Source organism: Haliotis asinina, chromosome 8, assembly GCF_037392515.1.
Source record: "Haliotis asinina isolate JCU_RB_2024 chromosome 8, JCU_Hal_asi_v2, whole genome shotgun sequence".
NCBI classification, from domain to species: Eukaryota; Metazoa; Mollusca; class Gastropoda; order Lepetellida; family Haliotidae; genus Haliotis; species Haliotis asinina.
In genome coordinates this window covers 13933424-13956986 of record NC_090287.1, presented here as the reverse complement: position 1 = coordinate 13956986, position 23563 = coordinate 13933424, and the positions used below count along the sequence as shown (strand labels likewise).

Here is a 23563-nt window from a genome sequence, read left to right as displayed (position 1 = left end):
TCTCTCATTTGTACCGAACTCAGAAGAAAGCAACACCAATTGGTCTGTCAGAAAGCTCAAGTGGGACAGGCGATGACTTGTGAGACAGATCTTGTTCGACACAAACTAGCTAATTAATTAGCTTTCAGTGTAAGATATTAGTGAAAATTCATACAAAGAGAGGAAAATACACACAGAGAAAAATGCATTGAAAATAATATTGTGCAGCGGTGTTTGTCGTCAAATGCGATTCATACTAAGAGAGGAAAATACACACAGAGAAAAATGCATTGAAAATAATATTGTGCAGCGGTGTTTGTCGTCAAATCACCCAACAGAATGTTGATGTGGATAGCCTGCATATAACGGGCATGGGTATGTTATTACATAAATATTTTTGTTTCAAATTAACCAGCAAAGAAACCTATATGAACTAGTCGCACCTGGCCGGATTCCAAATGTTCCTTATCAGAGGTATGCCATTCACATTAAAGGTTCAGTAACAATGTAAAGTAGAACATGTTGAGGTCAGTGCTCGTCCAATAGCGTATTCTGTTGAAGACTCGCTTGAGGTTAGTCTATGAATGAGTCAGATTTCAGGTCAGCAAACGGACACACGCGTTCCTTCCCATGCGGCTTTATGTACGTCAATCTACGTTTCTTGTCATTATCAGTGGTTCATTCATCCAAATGTTTCTGAAAGGTCAGAGGACTTTAGATAAAACACTACCATCAGTTCACCTTGGTTTGTGTTTCAAGACAAATTAACGGCACCGCTTAAAGTGCTGGAGGACAATGTGTGTCGTCGGTGTGGATGTTTCGGTGATGTAGAAGAGTTCATTGTGAAATAGATGGACAGGCAGACGGATAGACAGGCAGACAGATAGAGACAGATAGCCAGACAGACAGACAGACAGACAGACAGACAGACAGACAGATAGATAGATAGATAGATAGATAGATAGATAGATAGATAGATAGATAGATAGAAAGATAGGTACGTAGACAGACAGACAGACAGACAGACGGACGGGCGGACGGACAGATAGATAGATCGATCGATCGATAGATAGATAGATAAATAGATAGATAGACAGATAGACAGATACGTTGGTCTTAGTAAAATGAAAACGTATCTATGAATTTCAAATTAACAAACTAACAAAATAAACTCGAATAAAGTGAAAATAAGATTGCGAATCCTCATAATTTTATCTTGACAACTGAAGAATTATATCAATCTGTGAATTTTATTCAACGTCCAGAGCGCACGTGCATTTGTTTCACTGTTCCAGTTACTGCACTTACCCCCTTGCCTTTACGCTTGGATACATAGAGGATACTAAACGACCTTCCGTGTAATACCATTTTTATTAAACGAGTTAATGATTTGGTATCAGACGAGCGAAAGCTTTACTAAATCTTTAAGCGAGTTTAGTTTAGTGTTCTGTTTATTACTTGCCAACATAAATTTACAGAAACTGCCTACAGTGTGAGGACTCTCAGCTTTCAAGTCAAGCAAGGTCTAGTAAAACGCGACATCAACATTTGCATTGTGACGTCACAACTTTGAACCATTTTGACGTCATACGTCAAGCGGTATTACACTAGTGTAATATTGAAGTGAAAATATTACACTGCAGTATCTTCAACGGGCGAGTAATAATCATTGTAAACCAAAAGTTACTGACGCCGACGCCGTCGGTTCCAAATGCATTCCCATGCTTCAAATACTCAATAACACCCGGAAAATGGCCAACACATGATGTTTATCTCCTAATTGAATATCGCATCGAGACTGAACACTTTAACATGATTAAACCAACACCTTTCCCCGCACTTTCAAATATATCAATAAATTAAACATGGTATATGGTACATTACCTAAAGCCAATGTGAAAAAATGGCGTCTGACCGGCGGCGAGCTGCTAGCTAGTTACATAGCGGGCTTACAACTTAATTTTATAGCCGGCCCTGTCCGCCAATACGTTTGCCAAGGATATATATTTGACTATGCCATTGACTAAGGGAAATATTTCGAAAATAATATACAGTTGTGGTTACTAGATAATGTCTGTACAGTTGTTGATCAATCAAACTGTAACTTCCGCAGATCAACCTACCCATTTATCCTAAACTAAATGCGATGGGTCTAGAGAATGCTTTCAGCCTATGAATAATGTCGTTGTTTTCTGATGGCAGTGAAACTAAATCAATTAACAGTGACCACCAAGTCATGGATTTATCAAATTTGCTTTTGCACACGTTTAAGTTCACCTCACTACAATTGATTCATTGATTACTTTCTTTCAACACCATGTCTCAATTTCCTATTTTTAATACAGGGCTGGTTACATGTTAACAGGGCCGGCATAATTTTTTAGTTATCAGCCCTGTGAGTTTTCTGCCTTTTTGTAAGAGTTTCATACACTGCTAAAGCTTAGTTTAAATACTAGTAGTCATTGTAAAGTTCTAAATAAGGTCATGACAATATTATCTTTTTCCCTATTTCACCTTTTATTTCAGCAGTTTGGCGACACGACAGTCGTCGCCACATAAAACAGCGACATGTACGTTAATGTTTCGTATTAGCTCCCGTTTGACAGGAAATCGTTTGCGTAATACTTGCAACTGTATTGAATGACTACCATGAAATGTATCATTGGCAAAATAATGTCGTCATGTAGGGAAAATCAAATGTAAGTTTCGACAAACGTTAAAGACAAATTACAATCGTAATAATCATCAGTAACTGGTTTTGATATTTCACTTCTGGATCATTTTTAGACATACAACAATTTGGTTTCGTTTTATTTTAGGAAAACATAACTGATGAATTCAAATAAATAAATAAATATATATATGTATGTATGTATGTATGTATGTATGCATGCATGTATGTATGTATGTATGTATGTATGTATGTATGTATGTATGTATATGTATATGTGTGTACACACACACACACACACACACACACACACACACACACACACACACACATATATATATATATATATATATATATATATATATATATATATATATATATATACGTTTTTAATGTCGCTAGATGCTAAAAGCAAAATGATAAAGAAGAATGCATTCGCAGTTTAATTAATTTTAGCCAGTGCCTTATCACATTCATGGCCATTTTTTCACACAGTTTGCCGAAAACTGGTGTCGCGCACAGGGACCCAGAAACGGAGAATCGTCACACACACACGCGCACACGCACACGCACACGCACACGCACACGCACACGCACACATACACACACATACACACACAAAATCCAAATCTTCAAAACCTTTAAATAGTCCCATACTTGAAGGAAATGTAGCAGTAACATAAATTCACGTCAGAAAATTTACGATTAGAGGTACAGCACTACAGCACTGGTAATTACCCGAGCACTGTCAATGAATTAAAACTGTCCGGATTTTCTCATAATGTAAAGGGAGATAACTCTAAATTACTTTACTTTCTGTTCTTGCCACGATGAGGCCTGATGAACACAAGAAGAAAAAGAACACCCAGTATAAAAAGAAACATGGAATTAAAACAGGAAAAAATGACGGAGGAGACACTCAGTCAGATGACAAGAAAGGAAATGCCAATAGTCGAAGGGGTGGCAAGACTGCAGACGGAAGAACACATCAAATAGCCACACCGTCCGGATTTCGATCAGGACAAAGTTTGGCTCAAGCATCAGGGAACAAATCCGATTCCTCTCATTCTGACGTAAGATTTCGTCCTATAAATTGCGTTTGAAATCTTTGTGTAAAATATCTGATATTTGCTAGACCTGATTGCTGCTTGTGTCAAAGTTTGACTTGACGATTCGCCGATATTGTTAATAGCAGTGTCTTCGATGAGGGATTCTTTAACAGTTGTAGATGCACGTTCTATGAAACAAACTGACCAGAGGTCAACAGGTCATAACTGCCCATGTGAATGGTGAAATCAGGTTAATCTACTGTGCGAGACCTTTCAAAATAATACATATTAAGTCGCTGTTATTTTGGTTTTTTTTAATTCTTGGTTTCGGCCTGAATCTTATCAAAGTACAAAACACATTCCTCAAAACGCATGGGCTTTCAGACGATTTTGACCCTCCGTTGCTTTCTCCCAATCATATCCTCAGCTGTAAGACATGCCCATAGCGTAAAGAAAATAAATTTATCTTAAAAGCAACTGATCATGATGACGTTCAAACTGGTCGAAAGGACAGAAAAGTGCGAAGTGAAAAGGACCGTAACAAGAAGTCAAAAGGGCCTTATTCCTAGTCACATGGGCCAAACAGGAAAAAATGTTTAGAATGGTTTATATGACACTGAAACATAATATCATCATTACATTAATAAAATGGTAATTGCATGGTAATAGCCAAGAATGTAGCAAAGTTTTCATACAATGGCAATACATATAATTCATAAAAAATTTTCGGCCCTTTTTACTACAACCCTTGAAAACATATTTTTCATAATCATTCAATTGATATGTGACACTGTATTGTGACATCCTCCCAGTAATAAATGACTAGTCCCTACATAGTACTCAAGTTTGTAATTTAGCATTTGAGAAAAAGTGGAGCTTGATCTCACTGATGCTCTCACTCATAAAGTGAGCAGTTTCTAAAAAAACATAAACAATTTTAGTCTGTCTTCCTGGGACTGAACACAGGCATGTATCAGAGTTTTGTCAGAGTCTTTGTCATTTGTTCCTGTAGACTGATTCAAGTGATCCAAGAGCTCCAGTGTTTGAGCAGCGTAAATTCAGCAGACGACAGATCATTAGTAACTGGGACAAGTATGATCTGCCAGATCTTGGAGAGGAGACTGCATCGTCTCGGGGGGAGGACTTTACCAAGCTGTTGTCTTCAGCTGGTCAGTATACATGATATGCATGATGAATGAAACATTGTCAATAACAAGGCCAACTATAAAGTATGGCACAGGGCAGAAAATGCTTGATTTTGCTCATGAAAGATAAATAATAATAAAAGGTCACATATGAATAGCCAAACTCTTACACAACTCCATTGAAATTACCTGATTGAAAGTCCAGTATGCTTATGTCATACTTTTTGTGACCGTGATTTCTTTATTGTATTCATTTCATCATCACATGACTGTAATACACACTAAAATGTAAGGTAATGTGGAATAATCTATTTATATGATAATAATGTTCTGTCTGTCATAAGCTAAACCCCATATATGGTTGTAGTCCACCCAGTGGAATGAAGGACTGTGGCAGAGAAAAGATGGAGATTCTGTTAACACAGTGTTGCTATGATGAACTACTGATTACATCTCCAGAATTAAATAAGTTTTAAAATCAGTGTTTCATTTATCAAACATTTATTCAGTAAATTCTAGGTATATAAGTGGGTCGTATTTGTAAATTGTTTTTTTTCTCATTCATCAGCTATGTATCACACTCACTGGCAAACAAGGATAAGTTGGACCAGCACAGAGAATGTGTTTTGCGAGAAGAAAGAGGTGCACAGTAATGAGCAGAGCTATTTCTGTAGTGATATTAGAGCAAATGTAGCCTAGTGTATGATGATGAAATTGATTCCATGTGGCTGCACATGCCTTGCTCATATGACTCTTATGTGGTTGGTGTAGCAAGTCTGTACATCCTAGGACCCCTTTGCTCACAATAGCAAGTGCCAATGGGCGGTACTCATACATGCCAATACAGGTCAATTGCCCACTCCTTGCTCAACTTATCCTTGTTTGCCAGTAGTTATCTCACAAGCTGAAGAGAAGCTGAACATGTTGAATGCATTATCTTGAGCTGTTCCTTACATTGTCAGGTGATGCTTTTGCCCAGTTTCGTTTAAAAGATGAAAGGGATTGGGAAGATGGACCCTCCCCTGCTGTTGATAACAGTCAGATTGTCTCCCTTGATTGTCCAAGTTTAGCCACTGCTATTGACTGTATACCACTATACAAGAGACTCGGATTAGATAAGCAATCTTTTACAGTAAGTATTATGTAAAGTGACGGTGTCAGCCTGTACATACACTGTTGGTTTCTTTTGGGAATTGGTTGAATCAGTTCAGGTTGTCTTTGCAGATAAGTATGAAGAAAAAACTGTCATCTGCATCCAGTGTAAAAGGATGCAACATTCTACTCTGAAGTGATGACTATTATATCATGCAATTCAGAAAATATAGTTCCAAGTGTCTTCAAGAAATATTCTGTCATGACTTTTCAGTTAGTGAAGTGAATTTTCCAAGAATTAAACATGTTTTCAGGCCATGACAACATTGAAGATATCTTGTTTCTCAAGTGCTTTGAACATTAAAACTGTAGTTCCAGAATCGTTTGTGCTTGATTATCAGAAAATGTGATCAATCACTTGGTCATTTGGTCACTGCAATCAATCATCAATTATTTCAATTGATAAAAAAAGTAAATGCCGAGCTACAGAACATCGTTAATAATCTGACAGTGAAGCTGGATACCCTGGGAAATGTTTCGCGCCAGAACAATCTCCTTTTCTTCAACACTGATGAATCTCCAGGAAAATCTTACAATGACATTGTATCATAGATAACAACCCATGAAGGTCCAGGGATAGAAAACTCCTTCAGCAACCTGTGCTTGCCATAAAAGGCTGCTATGCTTGCTGTAAGAAGCGACTAACGAGATTGGGTGGTTAGGCTTGCTGACTTGGTTGACACATGTCATCGGCTCCCAATTGCGCAGATTGATGCTCATGTTGTTGATCACTTGACTGTCTGGTCCAGACTCGATTATTTACAGGCCGTCATATAGCTGGAATATTGCTGAGTACGGCATAAAACTAAACTCACTCACTCACTTTCAAAGGTAACTGATGTCTGCTGGCATGTGAAAATGACATTTTCACCATTCCTAACTTTGCTTAATTTAACCAGGTGAGAATAAAATCTCCTGGTGCCTTTCGGAACTCTGGAAGTATTATACTGTAATTTATAGTTTTTGTTAAGAACAATATTTTACACTCAGTGACATTAATGGAAAGTTATTGCAGGGACATTATGTAGTTAAATATTCAAATTCCTGATTTATTGCTAGTGCATTTTTTTGGCATCGTGTACTATTCACCTGTAGGTTTGAGTAAACGTACTGATGAACAGATATTTGTCATTTTGGAAGTTAATTTTTACATTTTTTATCGATAGATCCAAACTGTCATGTAATCATACCAGGACTGGCAATGAAATTTAGTCTGTTGTTATAGACAATGATGATTTGATTCCAATTGATGATGAGCTAGATTATTTAAGGGATGAATATGTTGAACTACGAATGTCTCAAGACTATGTTACAAACAAAAGAGGATATGCACTATTGTTATTTTGTAAAAACGTGTCTTAGGATTTGTAATGGTCACCTGTTTGATGGCAAGGGTATCGGTAAAATAACATGTATAGTGAACCACAGACAATGTCATTGATTATGTTTTATGTACAGAGAAAACATTTGAATTCTTCACATGCTTTGAAGTTAGTAACCAGGTGGACTCTTCGCATTTACTCATTGTTTATTCACTTTCATTTTATCAAGACAAGAAGGTGAAGAGTGAATCACCTCAGAACTATAATCTTACACCCTAAAACAAAATGTGAATGGAAAATTATGACGGAAGAGATGTATATGTCTCTAACTGGAATAATTTTTCTCTGGAAACTATTGAAGAGTTTTTTCTTTGTAAACAATGGAGACTTGTATCCATGGAGGCATGGTCGTATTAAAAACCGCTTTTTTCATCTAAAACTTTGAGTGAATTCCAAAGCTATGTGGATAGACTTCATAATGCTTTAGATGAAAAAACAAAAAGTTATTTTGGAGAACCTTAAATCAAAGTACATACGTGGGGTTTAGTCACATTAAGCCTTCAAATGGATTGATTATTTTGAAAACTTATCGAAAGGGGTTCATACTTCACATGTTGAGAGTGAGTTTTATGATGTTGTAAGGACTTACGTTGATTCCATTGGTAAAGACCTTGTTTTATCGACTGTTGATGAGGATTTCCTAGACAGGGAAACATCCCTTGAGGAGGTTACCGATGATGTATCAGGAATGTAATCTGGCAAGGCCCTGGCTTTCAGCTGTATTAGTACTGAAATTTTAAAGAATGCTCCAGAATATTGTATCCATATGCTACGTTTTTTGTTTAATGCAGTTTTACTTTTGGACCTGTATCTGTCTTACTGGAATGGTGTGTTATTGCATAAGAAAGACAGTACTAGTTTACCATCTAACTATCGACCTAGTACATTGTTTGAAGTCTCAGGGTAGATTTTTGCTGAAGTTATCAGTAATAGGTTGTTGGTTTGGGCGGAACGGGAACTGTTCTTTGCCCCCTGAACAAGCAGGTTTCAGGCATGGTTTTCAAACAATTGACAACAAGTTTATTCTTCATGCAGTTATCAACAAATACCTGTCGTTGTATAAGGGTCGACTCAATTGTGCCTTCATAGACCTAAAAGCAGCTTTTGATTCTGTGGACCAAACAAGCCTGTTACATAAACTTTGGTTTGGCAGCATTAAAGGAAGAATGCATCATTTACTGAAAAATATGTATGCAATTGTGAAATCCTGCTTTGCATTTGAAGAGGGCTATACTAGTTTCTTCCATTGTGGTTTCGGCATGTGTTAGAGTTGTCAGTTATCTCCCTTCTTGTTTTCATTCCTTCTTAATGATTTGGTAGATTTGTGTGTGTGTGTGTGTGTGTGTGTGTGTGTGTGTGTGTGTGTGTGTGTGTGTGTGTGTGTGTGTGTGTGTGTGTGTGTGTGTGTGTGTGTGTGTGTGTGTGTGTGTGTGTGTGTGTGTGTGTGTGTGTGTGTGTGTGTGTGTGTGTGAGAGAGAGAGAGAGAGAGAGAGAGAGAGAGTGAGTGAGAACAAATGTATTTCATATTTCCAAAAGTGGACGTTGAAAATTAATATTGATAACAGTCAAATTATTCTGTTTAGGAAAGCTTGCAGATTAAGGAAATATGACAAATTCTTTTTAGATGGAGACAACGTAGATATTGTTTCATTTTATAAATATTTGGGCATTCACTTTACGAGTTCAGGTAGATGGTACATCACTCAGAAAATACTTTCAGAACAGGCATGGAAGGTTGTGCCACTGACTAGTTCATTGATTAATAATTTCTATAGTTTACCATTAACGGTTTTGTTGAATATCTTTGATGCTAAAATTCTACCTGTTTTGCTGTATGGAACAGAAGTTTGGGGCTTCCATCCCTCACCAAATACTCTTCATTTGCGTGATCAATTTTGTAAGCAAATACATGTACTTATGTCTCTGTTACTACACCAAACATAGTAGCTTCATTGCGAACTTGGTGGATATTCTTTGAATGTCAACAAGTACATTATGATATTTAAATATTTGATTAGATGTACGAGTCAACAGGATAATGTAATTCTGTATAATGTATATAAATACCAGTTTGGTTTAGCTGAAAAAACCTTGACTGCTTGGCACTGAAAGTTACAACTTTATTGTTCACTTATGGTTTGGACAGATGTGGTTTGACCAGCATGTTTTCAATGTGCAGAAGTTTCTAATTGAATTTAAACAGATGTTTTGACACTAATGTACAAAACTGAATTTCTGACCTTTGTAAATATTCCAAACTTGAGATGTGCAGACAAATCAAAGTACATTTTTCTGAAGAATATATTTTTAGTGTTGTCAAAGTAAAGACTTACTGCATTGCATAGTGCAAGTTCCGTTACTCCAACTGTGACCTAATAATTGAGTATGGAAGACATTTCAAACTTGACAGGAAAGATTGTCTTTGCCCATTCTGTGTTTGTGTGGGACCCCACTATTGAATCTAAAGTACACTTTTTTCTTGAATGTCCATTTTATCACGATCTGCATTCAGATCTCTTGCAAGAATTTTATTATGTCTTTCCATCTTGCATCAAACTTATTTCATTACTTACATCAAGAAACAATGCTACCATAAATAGTCTTGCTAAATGTATTTTTTTAGCCTAGAGGAAATGAAATACTGATGTAACAGGTCAAACTTTCACCCTGGTCAAACCTTCCCTGAGGAAACTCTGGCCAAGGTCAAACTTTACCCCTTAGATTTAATCTTTCCCGAGGCAAGTTTGTCTGAGGCCTAACTGTCCACACCCTTGAGTCAACTCTTAGGGCTTCTTCTTTCCCCTCCTTGTTCTTATGTTAAAAGGGGAAGATTCTAGCTTAGCTTGGTTACTTCTTTGCCCCTCCTTGCTCTTATTTCAAAAGGGGAAGATGATGGCTTAGCTTGGCTACTCTTTCCCCTCCTTGCTCTTATTTCAAAAGGGGAAGATTCTGGCCTAGTTTGGCTACTTCTTTCCCCTCCTTGCTCTTATTTCAAAAGGGGAAGATTCTGGTATAGCTTGGCTACTTGGGAGGGGAACTTTGGCCATCGTGTATTATCAAAATTTATCTTATACCTAGAAATAATATGGACCTTTTTGCAAATGCAATACCGGAAATTGCAGTATGTCAGTATTGAGCATCTGAGGCGAAAATGCACATCAGCCATATCAACTCTAGGGTAAGAAGTTCATAACGGCCACATTGCCAGAAATGATCACATGATCCCTGCCACATGATCAGATACATAACAAGCCAATTGTTTTCTGGTAACACCACATGGCTGCAAAGCTCTATATTTAAATAGTATTGAGAGTTTACCCAACTTTCATGGTGATCTTTAGCAAAAGTCATGTGTAAGTCCAGGCTTTCTTTTTTATAATGGTAGCTACAACCCCATGCTTCGCTGTCTCAGTAAACATGCTCAGTATCGTACATATATGTGAAAGTCAAGGTCAAATGGAGAACAAGGATGTTAATATCTGGATCACCTCTTCTTTAACATGTTTCAACATTCTTTAACATTCAGAGTTGTGGAAACTTTGAGAACTTCTTTGCAGCTGTGGAAAATTTGACAGCATTTGACAGATGCTGTGTTCATCATCTCACATTGTTAGCATATCAAATGACGTTGACGGTTGGCAATAAAAGACTAATTTTTATGACAAGATTGAGTCCATGCATCATCTGTCAGAAGTGAACCATGTTTTTGTTGCCTGACATTGTTGCTGGATCATGAAGTAGTTGTGAAACTGGGTCAAGTGAGCTAATGTCATAGTTTGCTTCATTGTTTCTTGAAGAGTAGAAGTGGAAGGTTTATGTATGGCTGTACCATATGTGGCTGTATATAGGCTGAATTTTGGGGACAAAAGTGACTCGGCTAATCTACAGATTACACTTTCATCAAAATTTTTTTTCTGGTGATCTGTTCAGTGACTCTTGCTTAACAACCGTATAGGAATATATAATGAAACATCATATCAGGATATCATGAAGAAGTTATTATCCGTAAAACGATCATGCATTTCTTTTTTCTCCTGTTGTCAAGAAAACAAGATTATGTCTAGTTATGTGAAAAAATCAGAAAAGATTGCTTACCTTTTCAGTTTATGCTTGGCTTTGTATTATATGCAGAAACTAAGATGACTACGAGGGTTGGCTGAGTTCTAAGCCTCACTGTGAAAAACAGTTACAAAGTCCACGTTTGTAATTTATTTTTCTACATAGTCCCCTTCCAAGTTCACACACTTTTGCCAGCAATGCTGCAAGGCCCGAATCCCGGTCCGGTTTCTTGCAGAAACTTTAGTCATTCCTAATTCGTTGGTGATAATATGCTCAACCCTCTCATGAGAGATGCCCACTACACTAGCAATATGTCGAGTAGTCAATCGTCGATCATCCATCAACATATCGAGCACTCGCGTGATGTTTTCTGGAGTGGTTGCTGTTGAAGGCCTTCCTGAGCGTGGGTCATCATCAAGGCTTTGTCTGCCACGCTTAAATTCTGCAGCCCACTTCTTTACTGTGGAAAATGAAGGAGCATCATCCCCTAGAGTGGAGACCATGTCAGCATGTATCTGTGTTGGGGACATCCCTTTCTTTTGCAAGTACTTGATGACTGCCCTGTATTCAGTTTTGTCCATTTCTGATGATTTCAGAGGGTAGGTTTACCAAAAGAGCTGTAGTTGGGATAAAACTATTAGTACGTTTGTAGTTCTTGTGTCTATGATTCACTAAATGATTGTCCTCATTGGTGGCAAACACCTGTCTCTACCTGGTGGGGAAAAACCACTCAGGCTGAAAACTTTTCAGCCAACCCTTGTATGTGTATTTCTCTCGTACACGTAGTCAGTTTCATTTTTATAGAAACTTAAGTTAGAGTTTTTACTCAAATTTGAAAAAAATATATGTCCCAGAATGACCTGAAATCAATATTACACTCAAACAAAGTAGACAGTTTCAGTTTGGTGAATAAAATACTTGCAGCTGAGTTAAAAATTCAGCTTTTTCAAATTGTCAAACTTAGTTTGAAAATTGAGTAAAACTTAAATTTGTTTTGAGAAATAGGGGCCAGTATTTTTATTTGTGAGGCTCCAGAAATATGATCTATTTTCAAAAACAATATATAGTTTGATTTTGATTTCAACTTTGCGCTATGACTTTGCAAATTGTATCTGCTTGCATAGTCATCTTCACAGAAACTTTTGTTCCAATGATGCTGATGCTTCCAATAAATTTTAGATACTCTTGGCAACAATACTCTTCAGAGTTACAGAGTGGCAAACTGAAACCTGTGAATGTGGTGTGGGAGATATGTTTATGTTCATTATGTCTTATTTTGTGGCCTTCTTAAGCATCCAACACCACACCATCAAACACTAAGTTGGGAAACTGTGATATAAGTGAAATACTGTTAAGAGCAGGGTAAGTGAACTTAATCATTCACGCATGTTCTCTTACAAATCTCCACACATGTCATTAGTGATTGCAGGGCTGGAAATACACATTAACGATTGCCCAATCCAGTGTTTTTTTCTTTCGGACAAGCAAATTTGTATGTAACTCTGTACCAGTGTCCATTTGACCTTCCAATGTCAATTAAGATGCTTATTTGAAAAAACAGCAGTAAAATCGACTGGGAGAATTATCAAGGCAAGTGATTTTACGTGTGCCAGTGTACCTGAGTTCACTAGCAATAAAGTTATTTCCACCCCAGGAGTGAGTGAGTTGTTTCTTACACTGCTTTTACATAACACATTGAGTATCACAGCTGGGGATACCATGAACTGGCTTCACACATTGTACCCAAGGGGTCCTCCACAAAACACTTTAATCACATGGCTAACCCTTGGCCCCTGTATGTCTCATGAAACTCTCACATACACTCAAGTTAAACAGCCTGTACGTGTTACCTTATCTGTTTTCAGTGACCCTCCACATATCCCTAAACCTTTCCTTAGCTGTCCCTGTGATATTTTTATTAACTTCTGCAACCATTTTCGCGAGAACTATTAAAATGGACTCCATCTGTGCATCAGTGTGTCCTTGCACATTTTGTCTTTTCCGCAGCCGAACTCGAAAATCATTCACTGTTTCTTCACCAAAATTGGCACATAGATAGGTCTGTTGGTATACTGGTGTGTTTATGTAGTTGTGGAATTCTGAATGAAATATTTTCGACATTTCCACCGCAACAAGTTTAACTTTGACTGAAACTGGAGGTTGTGTTCTTTTCCGGAGCAGAACTTTTAAACCGTTCTCTGCTTCTTCATCAAACCTAGTGGTTATAACCAGTAGTTATTGATATTGATGACTTTGTCTTCTTGTTACCCTTTCTTGGGGAACGGTATGTTTTTTGTTGACTGTGCCTTGGTTCCCTTTGTATAGAATTTTGCCATTTTGTTATATCCTACCTTCATTATACTGTATGTATATTTTCCAGGAAAATCAGATAATTCTTCAGGATCTGCAAGCAAAGAAAAACCTTGATTTGTACAACTGCTCACCTGGGCTACCATTATCACGTGATGCAGAAAACTCTAACTGTTCATCAATGTCAACAACAGTGCAAGATACAGCTACTTCTGACCAGAAGCAGAAACCTAAAAGGGGGATAACTCTTACAGGCTTAGTGAAACCAACGAACTCAGTGCTGGACTTTCGGAAACCAACTACAACTTTGTGTAAGGAAGAGGCTCAAAGAACTGTGGGTGGAGAAACTGTGAAAGTGGAAACTGAAGATAAATCTAACCTGGATGATGATTTAGACTTCCTGTTGTCCCTGGATACCCCTAGCAACAAAATAAAGACTGCAGTCCCATCCCAGAAAGATAAGACTGGTAGGAAATGATGTTTGATTGTGTTTTTATACAGAATGGAAAACGTTGTTGAAAGATGACTCTTTTAGAAGGCATTGTCTGTTTAACTTTTCTTATAGATTGCCTAGAATCCACATTTACTGTTACCATGGTTACTCTGAAGTTTTGACTATGTCCTTCAGCAAATACAGTGGAAGCTGTCAAAACCGGCACCTGTCCAATCTGGCAAGTTGTCAACACCGGTATGAAATCTGTCTACTGTACTTCGAACGTCACAGGCATGAATCAGTTATAGTGTGAATGTTTTGTTTTTCCATCAAGAGTCCACACTAACCTGGAATATTGGATAGCCTCAGGGTTAAAGTGTTCACTTGCCACATCAAACACTTGGGTTTGTCTCCCTACATGCATACGGGTACAGTGTGTGAAGCCCAATTCTTGTACCCCAGCCTTCATACATTAACTCAATTCACACTGACTAGTGACAAAGTTTGATTTGGTGAATGAAACCGCTCAAAAGTTCAGGTGAACACTTTCACTTAAAGGTTATCTCACTGACACTGTGATAAATACCTGTTCTTGCCAAACATAACATCTGTGGTCTGGTGACTTTGAGTTTTATAAGACTTAATATGTTTCCCGAAATATTAGTTTGGTAGGTGATAATGATTTGCAACTTCCAGATTGAAATAAGAGAAACAAACAAGTTTTAAATTTGCTAGATACAAAATGAATGTAATTTCAATGTAATTTCAGGTACAGTTAATCCTGTGACAACAGTGGTGCCAACCAAACCCATCTCAAGTACCAAAATAATTCCTCCAACTGCTAAGTCAGGTTTGTTGCTATTTATTTTATTTATTTTCTTATAACATGATTTGATATTGATAAATGGTAATCAAGTCTTAGAATTATTGCCAGTTATATTTGAAACAAATTCAAAATATGGAAAAAGCCTTATCATGATTCATGCATAACAGTGACGTGTATAGATTAAGTATATTCAGTGTTTTGTTGAACTTGAATGGTTATCATTCTAACAAATTAATCATGTCACTCTTGTATTTTGTTTTGCCAGATGGTGTCAAGGAGGAAGAGCTAGAAGATTGGTTGGAGAGTGTTCTTGGTGACTGACCAAGATGACCGACCAAGATGACCAGGAATCTCAACAATATTAGTCAGAAGCAAATGGGAGAGAGGCTTGTGTGACCCAGCTATTTAAGGGTCCTTTCTGCAGAACTTCATTCTTGGTTTGTGCCAGTACCCATTGGTGATACAAGGTTACACTGGGCTTCAGAAACAGGGATATGAGTTGACCTCATAGATGGGGTAGTGAGAGTAGTGAACTGTTTGGCATTGTTATAATCACTGGATTGTCTGGGCTGTTCTCTAGCTGCTTTACAGAATCCAGTTCTGAAGAATCCAAGATTCTTCCTGGTCATGACTTTTCTTCAGTTAAATTTGGGTTTCTCTCAGAGGCCAATGGCTTACTGCTTGATTGCTGCAATTTCAAATTACTGCCAATTCTGTGATGTATTTGAAATACTGCTGATTGTGCAAGTGAATCTGAAGTACCAGTTGCAATGTTCATGACATTAATTCTGTTGTGCTGATCTTGCTGAATATTTGACAAAGGTGTTCAGCTGTTGTGCTATATGTAAATAAATACAAATGTGAATGCTTTGTATTAAAGAAAATGAAGCTTTTTTTTGTTTACTTGTAAGCATAGCAGACTTAGGATCCGGGTTAGAATTTGTCTTAAATCACACATGCTTGCTGAATTAACGAGATCGGGTGGTCAGACTCGCTGACTTGGTAGACACACCTATCAGAATTGGGTAGATTGAAGCTCATGCTGTTGATTGCTTGATTGTCTGGTCCAGACTCGATTATTTATGGACCGCTACCATGTAGTTCAAATACTGTCGAGGTCAACCCTAGACAATAAACCAACCAATATCTTTGTAGCCTTGGGGTTGTCTTGTGCAGCCTAACCCAGTTGGTAAGATTCCCTGATGTCATGTCTTTGTTCTCTGATGCTGATACCAAAGGTCTTTCACGGGATTGTCTAGCCATTGAAAATATACCTAGAATTTTACATTATGTGACGCATTAAAGGGAACAAGAAAACAATAGACAATGGCACAGAAATCTAATATGCCTTGCGTTTCACTACAGTCTGAGTGAGGTTACTTACAACCAGATTAAGGATAAAAATATTAAATTTTTGTCACGGGAAAACGAGAACGCATCCTATTTTAACGCAAGTAAATGAGAAATGCTAATCATATTTTCCCCACACATGGGTTTCTTCCGTGATCGTCCTATGTTTGATGTTTTATGGCTTTTTCAAGAATAGCCAAAGAAACAAACTTAGCAATAGAAGTCATTCCTTGCATCTTGAAGTGATTCACAGAAATGGGAAATTTATGGATGTCAACTTCTGCATGTATTACTATCTCGTTCTTGACGTGAATGAACATAGTGAAGGAGACAGCTGGATTTACATTTGAATGACCATGTTCTCCCCAGTTTCATTGACTTGAAGATGGGAGTAACCCTACACCCAGAAACACCAGGTTCCTTATATTAAGCTGACACCTACGAATCATATTATTAAGGTATTGATACCGCTCCAACGTTGATGCAGAAAAGAGAAAAAACAACCTTGTTGCATGTTTAGAAATTAGATAATGTTTGATCAAATGCACTGTATAAACATGTATACCTTTATCAACAAAACAGACCAATCTGAACCGCTTCCTGGGCCCCGTTCCTAGAGGCGATCTTAACGATAAGACGAGTCTTTACTTTAACTATAAAACATCAGTGCAAAAGAATACCCAGTTTTGAATATCCTTAGAAACAGATTCCACCTGGTGTTGAGGACTAGATAGATGTTAAAATCGTATAGATGAACGTACAACTGAAAATCAGTGAAGACACCAGGTGTTTGCGAAAAGGGCCAGCGTGTCCTGTCCTACTTATAGCAACCGTCATTCAACGAAATGTATGCAACACCAGACTTTGAACAAACTCGACGATCACAAGATTGATGAACCAGAAAATCAAGTTCTTGACTATGAATTACGGGTAATGTGTAGAAATTTGATTTCAGCTGCTCACAAGTAAAGAAACGTGCTTTGGAAACTGATTTCTTTTACAACAAAGGTTTATCGCTTAACGGGGCCCTGCCAAGTAAAGTGAACACAATTCCTACATGTTGACAATACAAACTTGCTGCTTAGTACACATTTGTAAAAAATGTAGACCTTTTTTTTCTGTTCTGTTTTGACACACGTTTTTGATTCCTCAAAGTAGATTTTACGGTATATCAGGACACCTTGCCCCATACCTGTAGGAGTTGATTAAGCGAGTGTGGTAGAAGTAATAAACTGCGTTAAGATCTGAAGCCTCTACACTGAGTTCAAATGATATGGCGGTTTAAGGGTTCCACTCACATAGCTATTTGTTCCTGTCTGGTACCCATTCATTGCTAGCCAAGGCAAATTTCAAACATCACATATATTTAATGGCCACTGTTTGTTTTATAACCTTTGTTTCCGATGTTTATTCAATTTGGGACATAACACTATTTCAGCTGTGTTAGGGTAAATATTGGAATCTACACCAGACAATCGAGTGATTTACAACATTACAATTACACCTCGAGAGTGAGTAAGCATGTCTCCAAATAATGCATTTCAACACACGTATTCTTCATGAATCTCCACGGTGTTCTGATGTGTCAATTTGACTTCCAAGATGTAATACTGTTTGATAAAGAAAGACCAAAAAAGGGTCATTTTGATACATTTATTACAAAAATGAAATACAAATGGTAGAAAAGCACAGGCATTCCTTTACAGAGTTACAACTGGTTGACAAAAGGACAAATTTGCAAATCTGCATATCTGCACTATTGTAATATCAAAAGCATCGAAAGGAACACAAAGCAAAGCTTCATAGCGTCAAACATCCTGAAAAAATAATACACTTGAACTTATTCCCAGTTTACAAAACGGCACTCCCTGCTTTATGTGCGAATGTTTTATGCCGACATGTACAGCGTGGGAAACATGCTGTACGAATGTAATTTGATGAGATTCCAAATTCATACATGTCTTAGACCATTTTATCATTTGGGCGAAATCTACAAGAACCTTTATGGCGCTGCCAGTCCAAGAAACATAGATCAGCTCCAGATTCGAATCCAAGATCATATTTATGGCATGTCTCTAGTTCATTTTGTAGAATTTCTATCGTGTACCGTTATGAACGAATTACCTCACTTGATGTTTGCCTAACCTCTTACACATGGAAACCACGATCCTGTATCAACATGTACAATACTATTTACATTTAATGGAATGTACAAACAGAGGGTGAAGTTGAAAGCAAGTGTATAAAACAGTACAAAGTGCTAAAATGCATTATGCTTAAAGTATTTCTACCACATTGTCACTAAATCGACTGACAAAATCTTCGCTGCGCGCATGGAAATGTCACTGTTTATCAAAGAACAAATTTTGAGTTAAACTCGTTGTGAGATAGTATCACTAGCTTATGCATAATGAAAATATGAAACTCAAACAAACTTGTTTATCCCATATATTTAAACTGAATGGAAGAATTTAGAAAGAACGAAGTATTTTACATTATTTCATTCAAACTGGAAATAATGTCTAAGTGAATGTGTAGGTTCATGAAAGCTGGACACCAGTTTCGTCTAAGGTACTTGTCAAGTTACATGTATTACGATACATCATTAATGGTAAGGCTTATAGTATACATATAAATCCGGTGTCAACATTTGGCGTTACCGCAATGAATAAAATGTAAAACATTCGAGCAGAGAGGATGCTAAAACGAAATACACAGTAATAAATGAGGCAAGAATCTATTGAAATGGAGACGGATATCTGACTGGAAATGACTGAGACGATGTGTTGAAATAGGACTCATATTAAGACTGCATTAAGGCTATCTTCTTGATAAATACAGAAAAAAATATTTACATGCTGATGTATTTACAGAGACAAAAATGTTAAATATTGACATGACGCAGACCCAGTCACTGGCGAAATGTAAAAAAAAAATAAATATACATTTGATATCTACAATATATGTTGTATGTACATCGATATACGTCACTGCACTGATAAGCTAAGCCACAAAATAACATGGATATTGTAACTGCACTTGGTGAAAAGTTCATTTTCTTTAACATAAATCAAGGTGAAAGATGCCGATCTAAAAGTCATCTACTGAAGATGTTGGTATACCCTTTGACGGAGCAACCGTTATGGTAACATTAGAGTCTAACTGTAACATTCTTTATTTATTCCTATTCTTTCTTATTTATTCCTATTCATTCCTCTCCAAGTCAGGTTCTGACAAAACCTCCAGAGGTCACATCTGTTGAACACAAACAGCCAATGCGTTTTGGGGTTTTTCATTTATCGGTAGGAGCGACCGATGCACTCAACAATCTAGGGAGATTGCATCCTGGTTTGAGGAACTGGATTGGTGTAACAGGTTCAGTACAAATTCAAGGAAAGGAGACCGCGAAGGTATTGTAGATGACTATACTGGTATTCGAATTCTGAACAATACTATTCAGCTAACTACGTAGAAGAACGGGGAATGTAGAAGACCGGAACACTGGATGAACTGATGATGCTTCCCGCGAAACACGATCGAAATACGCTACTCTTATGAAAAACCACTGGAAAATTGTCAAGAACAATACGCGAGTACAGTGTCCAGATCTGGTTGATATTTAGAATTCATCTGTCTCTTAATCTCCGGATATGATATTTCAAATATTCCTTCGTATGATGATAGTTTCAATTACTACAACGATAAATTTGAAATCTTATAATGTTGTCTGCAGGAGTGCAAATGCATCTTTCATTGGGCAGAACATTGATTCCAGGAGTATTCTGGAACCCTTTGGTAGATGAGTTCCATCACTGGAACCTTTGGACGATTCCAGATGTACAGTGAGATATCCATAGTTAATAGCGCTCTGAACTGAAGGTACTCTCGTGCCAATTGTCAAACAGCTGCCTGTACATGGACGAAGGCAAAGCGAAACAGAAGTCCCTGGGTCCTTTCCTTTGACTCACACAGAGCCAGATAAGGCCGATGATGACGACGATGAAGGCGATGAGGAAGATGATGCCGAGGAGTATGGCTAGGGTGATGGGGTTGATGCCGTATCGACCTCTTTTGACTCCAACAGGCGTCACTGGCTCCACGTATGATGTGATGTTATCTGTGGAGGAGGGGTGTTGTGTCAGGTTAACGGCGCTTCGCAGACATACAGTAAATCACGTTTTGGTCATTTGATGTCGTTATAACCGAACTTTATTGCACACATAAGTGACAACTATATGTCTTTGTTTGATTAAAATTCGACAATGTCTATGGACCCGTGAAGATCCTGGATGGCATTGCCCCCCAGTAACCCATGCCATTCATAAGAGGCGACTAACGGGATCGGGTGGTCAGGTTCGCAGACGTGGCTGACACACATCATTTATGCTCATGATGGTGAGCACAGGATTCTTTAGAGACCGTGCAATATACCTGTAATATTGCTGGATGCGGCGTAAAACTGCATTAACTCACTTGATCACTATGGTGTCTATGTCGCATACCATACATAGGTTCTATATCAGCATTTGAATGTGTTAAAAAAACAATATTCTATAGAAGTAGTCAGCAATGTTCCACCTGTGCCGCGGTGGCCTGTAAGCAGTCAGATTTGGGACAACCAAACCAAAGGTCAGCAAAGATGACAGAAATCTCAACAAGCACCATTGCTTCATGATGGACCAATAAAAGAAGCTGGAAAGAGATGCATGTGTTTGATTGCTAGGAGGTATTGTAGTAGTCTGATGGGGTTGACCAATGACCTGTGATGGCGATCACTTGTCTTACTCTGAGAAATTGGATTGGGGAGACAATCCCAGGATATTCGGATTCATACCCAACTAAGAAATGGTAATCGTATATGAAATACTACCCACCACAAACTTTCCCATAGGTCCACGTGGGACAGTGGCAGTAGAAGTCATCTATCCAGTCAGTGCACATGGCCCCAGACAGACATGGCGACGGGATGCAGTTCTCTAAGTTGGTTTCACATTTCGTGCCCGTGAAACCTGCAGTAAACAAAAAGATTACATGGAGTTGTTATTTTGAGTGGATGAATATTAATCCAATCTCATGGTATGTAGGGGCGGTGGGGTAGCCCAATTGTTAAAGCGTTCACTGGTCACATGCTTAGCGTGTACAGAAAGGGAAAATCATTTAGTTTGTCCACTCCACTGATGAAGATTTGGTAGTATATATCTGGATTGTTACGATGGATAGTTACGTGTTCTTACCTTTGGGACATTCACACCTGAAAGTATTGTCAGCGTTTAGCCAACAGACACCCTCATTCAGACACTGGTTTGTCTGGCATGGCCGATAGACAGTCCCAGGGGAGGACTCATCTGAAATACATTGACTTCTTGCTCAGCCCTTTTATAGTACACAAGTTAGCAAATGTATGATTGCTTTTGTTCCTGAATTCATATAACGCGTGACAAAACGTAACTGGAATAGAGGGTGGAGAGGATCGTACAATGTTCACTGGAAAATCTAGTATATTCTGAATTACTTGTTTGTAGATGTGTCTTTAAGATTCTCTCCTGCACCGGAATCCTTCATATGTTTCTGTTTATTAAGCACCGCACTCAGTAATTTTCCAACTGTATATGAAAGCGATCTGTAAATAACTGAGTCTGTAACAAAACATTGATTGACATCATGAGCATCGATTGTCCCGCAACTGGGACAAGTTAACAAGTATCAAGAGGGTTGGAGTCGCTGTCCACCCTCGTATCATGCAACAATCAGTAGTTGCTGAAGTCCTGTTTCAACCCCGGATTGTCAAGAGTGCGCGAATTAGTTTACAAATGTTGCTAGAATTTCGGGCTAGCTGTGCCTGGAAGTTACTTGCCCACAAAATAGTTCACTAGCCTGAAATGTGAATGCAGAAACTAAGCTAAAGATTACAAAAGTAGATGAGAACAAGTTAATGGTTTCATCATTAAGCATCTAATATGGTGAATACGTTCATCAGTCCATGATCTAAAAGTCCATTATAACTTAACAAGTCTGAGTGAGTGATATATTTACAAAGTGACCCCATGAAAATTCACTGGCCAGTTGTGACAGTGATTATGAAAATTAACAAGCCCGACTGAACTGTTACTGGCCACGGGCTAGCGGACCTGTGGTTATTTCGTACACTGCATTAGTAGCAATAACGTAGGAGTGACGTACTGCATATCTTGCCGGCGATTCCATCAGGACACATACAGTAGAAGTCATCTATCCAGTCCACACAACCCGCACCCCGGAGACATGGGTTGGGCTCGCAGTCGTTGATGTCCACCTCGCACAGGGCTCCGGTTGTGCCTGTTACAGAACATTTACTGATATCCATTAAAATATCCTTTTTATTTAAATGTTTACTCTACTCTGTTTTTGGAAAGGTGTTTTTGCCCATCGTTTTTAGGATATAAGATAGTAATTCTGTCTTGTATAAAACCTTTCACATCTGACAGTGTCATCTAACCGTTGACATCTATTGGCTGACAGTGTCACCTTACGCTTCACAGCAAGATTGGTTGACAGTGTCACCTTACGCTTCACAGCAGTATTGGTTGACAGTATCACCTTACATTTCAGAGCAATATTGGTTGACAATGTTACATTACCTTGCATATTCACAACAATAGGAGTTTGTCCTTACCTTTCATGCATTCACAGCAGTACTGGTTGACAGTTATGCCTTACCTTTCATGCATTCACAGCAGTACTGGTTGACAGTTATGCCTTACCTTTCATGCATTCACAGCGGTGCTGGTTGACAGTTATGCCTTACCTTTCATGCATTCACAGCGGTGCTGGTTGACAGTTATGCCTTAACTTTCATGCATTCCCAGCAGTACTGGTTGACAGTTATGCCTTACCTTTCATGCATTCACAGCGGTGCTGGTTGACAGTTATGCCTTACCTTTCATGCATTCACAGCGGTGCTGGTTGACAGTTATGCCTTAACTTTCATGCATTCACAGCGGTACTGGTTGACAGTTATGCCTTACCTTTCATGCATTCCCAGCGGTACTGGTTGACATTCCTAGTGGTACTGACTGACAGTTATGTCTTACCTATCATGTATTCCCAGAGCTACTGGTTGACAATTCTGCCTTACCTTTCATGCATTCACAGCGGTGCTGGTTGACAGTTATGCCTTAACTTTCATGCATTCACAGCGGTACTGGTTGACAGTTATGCCTTACCTTTC

The 23563-nt window shown here is 38.2% G+C and overlaps 2 protein-coding genes across 3 annotated transcripts in view; one reads left to right on the top strand and one right to left on the bottom strand.

Annotated features, from left to right (window-relative positions):
* Positions 1 to 3437: 3437 nt before the first annotated feature.
* LOC137293988 (cell death regulator Aven-like) lies at positions 3438 to 15899 on the top strand. Of its 2 annotated transcripts, XM_067824895.1 has the most exons (7): positions 3456 to 3723; positions 4712 to 4868; positions 5807 to 5976; positions 13818 to 14214; positions 14376 to 14435; positions 14950 to 15030; positions 15272 to 15899. In XM_067824895.1, the coding sequence occupies exons 1-7, from the start codon at positions 3481 to 3483 to the stop codon at positions 15325 to 15327; spliced, it is 1164 nt and encodes a 387-aa protein (XP_067680996.1). In that variant the 5' UTR covers positions 3456 to 3480; the 3' UTR covers positions 15328 to 15899. The 2 variants fall into 2 exon arrangements, with proteins under 2 accessions (XP_067680997.1, XP_067680996.1); XM_067824896.1 differs by lacking the exon at positions 14376 to 14435 and having other exon boundaries at positions 3438 to 3723.
* Positions 15900 to 20213: 4314 nt separating this feature from the next.
* The window catches only part of LOC137294987 (fibropellin-1-like), a 37951-nt gene continuing 34601 nt past the window's right edge, over positions 20214 to 23563 (bottom strand). Inside the window, exons 16-19 of the mRNA XM_067826224.1 lie at positions 22537 to 22671; positions 21591 to 21701; positions 21231 to 21365; positions 20214 to 20473 (exon numbers count right to left, since the gene is read on the bottom strand). Coding sequence (XP_067682325.1) covers positions 20214 to 20473; positions 21231 to 21365; positions 21591 to 21701; positions 22537 to 22671 — 641 coding nt within the window. The remainder of the gene's footprint in view (positions 20474 to 21230; positions 21366 to 21590; positions 21702 to 22536; positions 22672 to 23563) is intronic.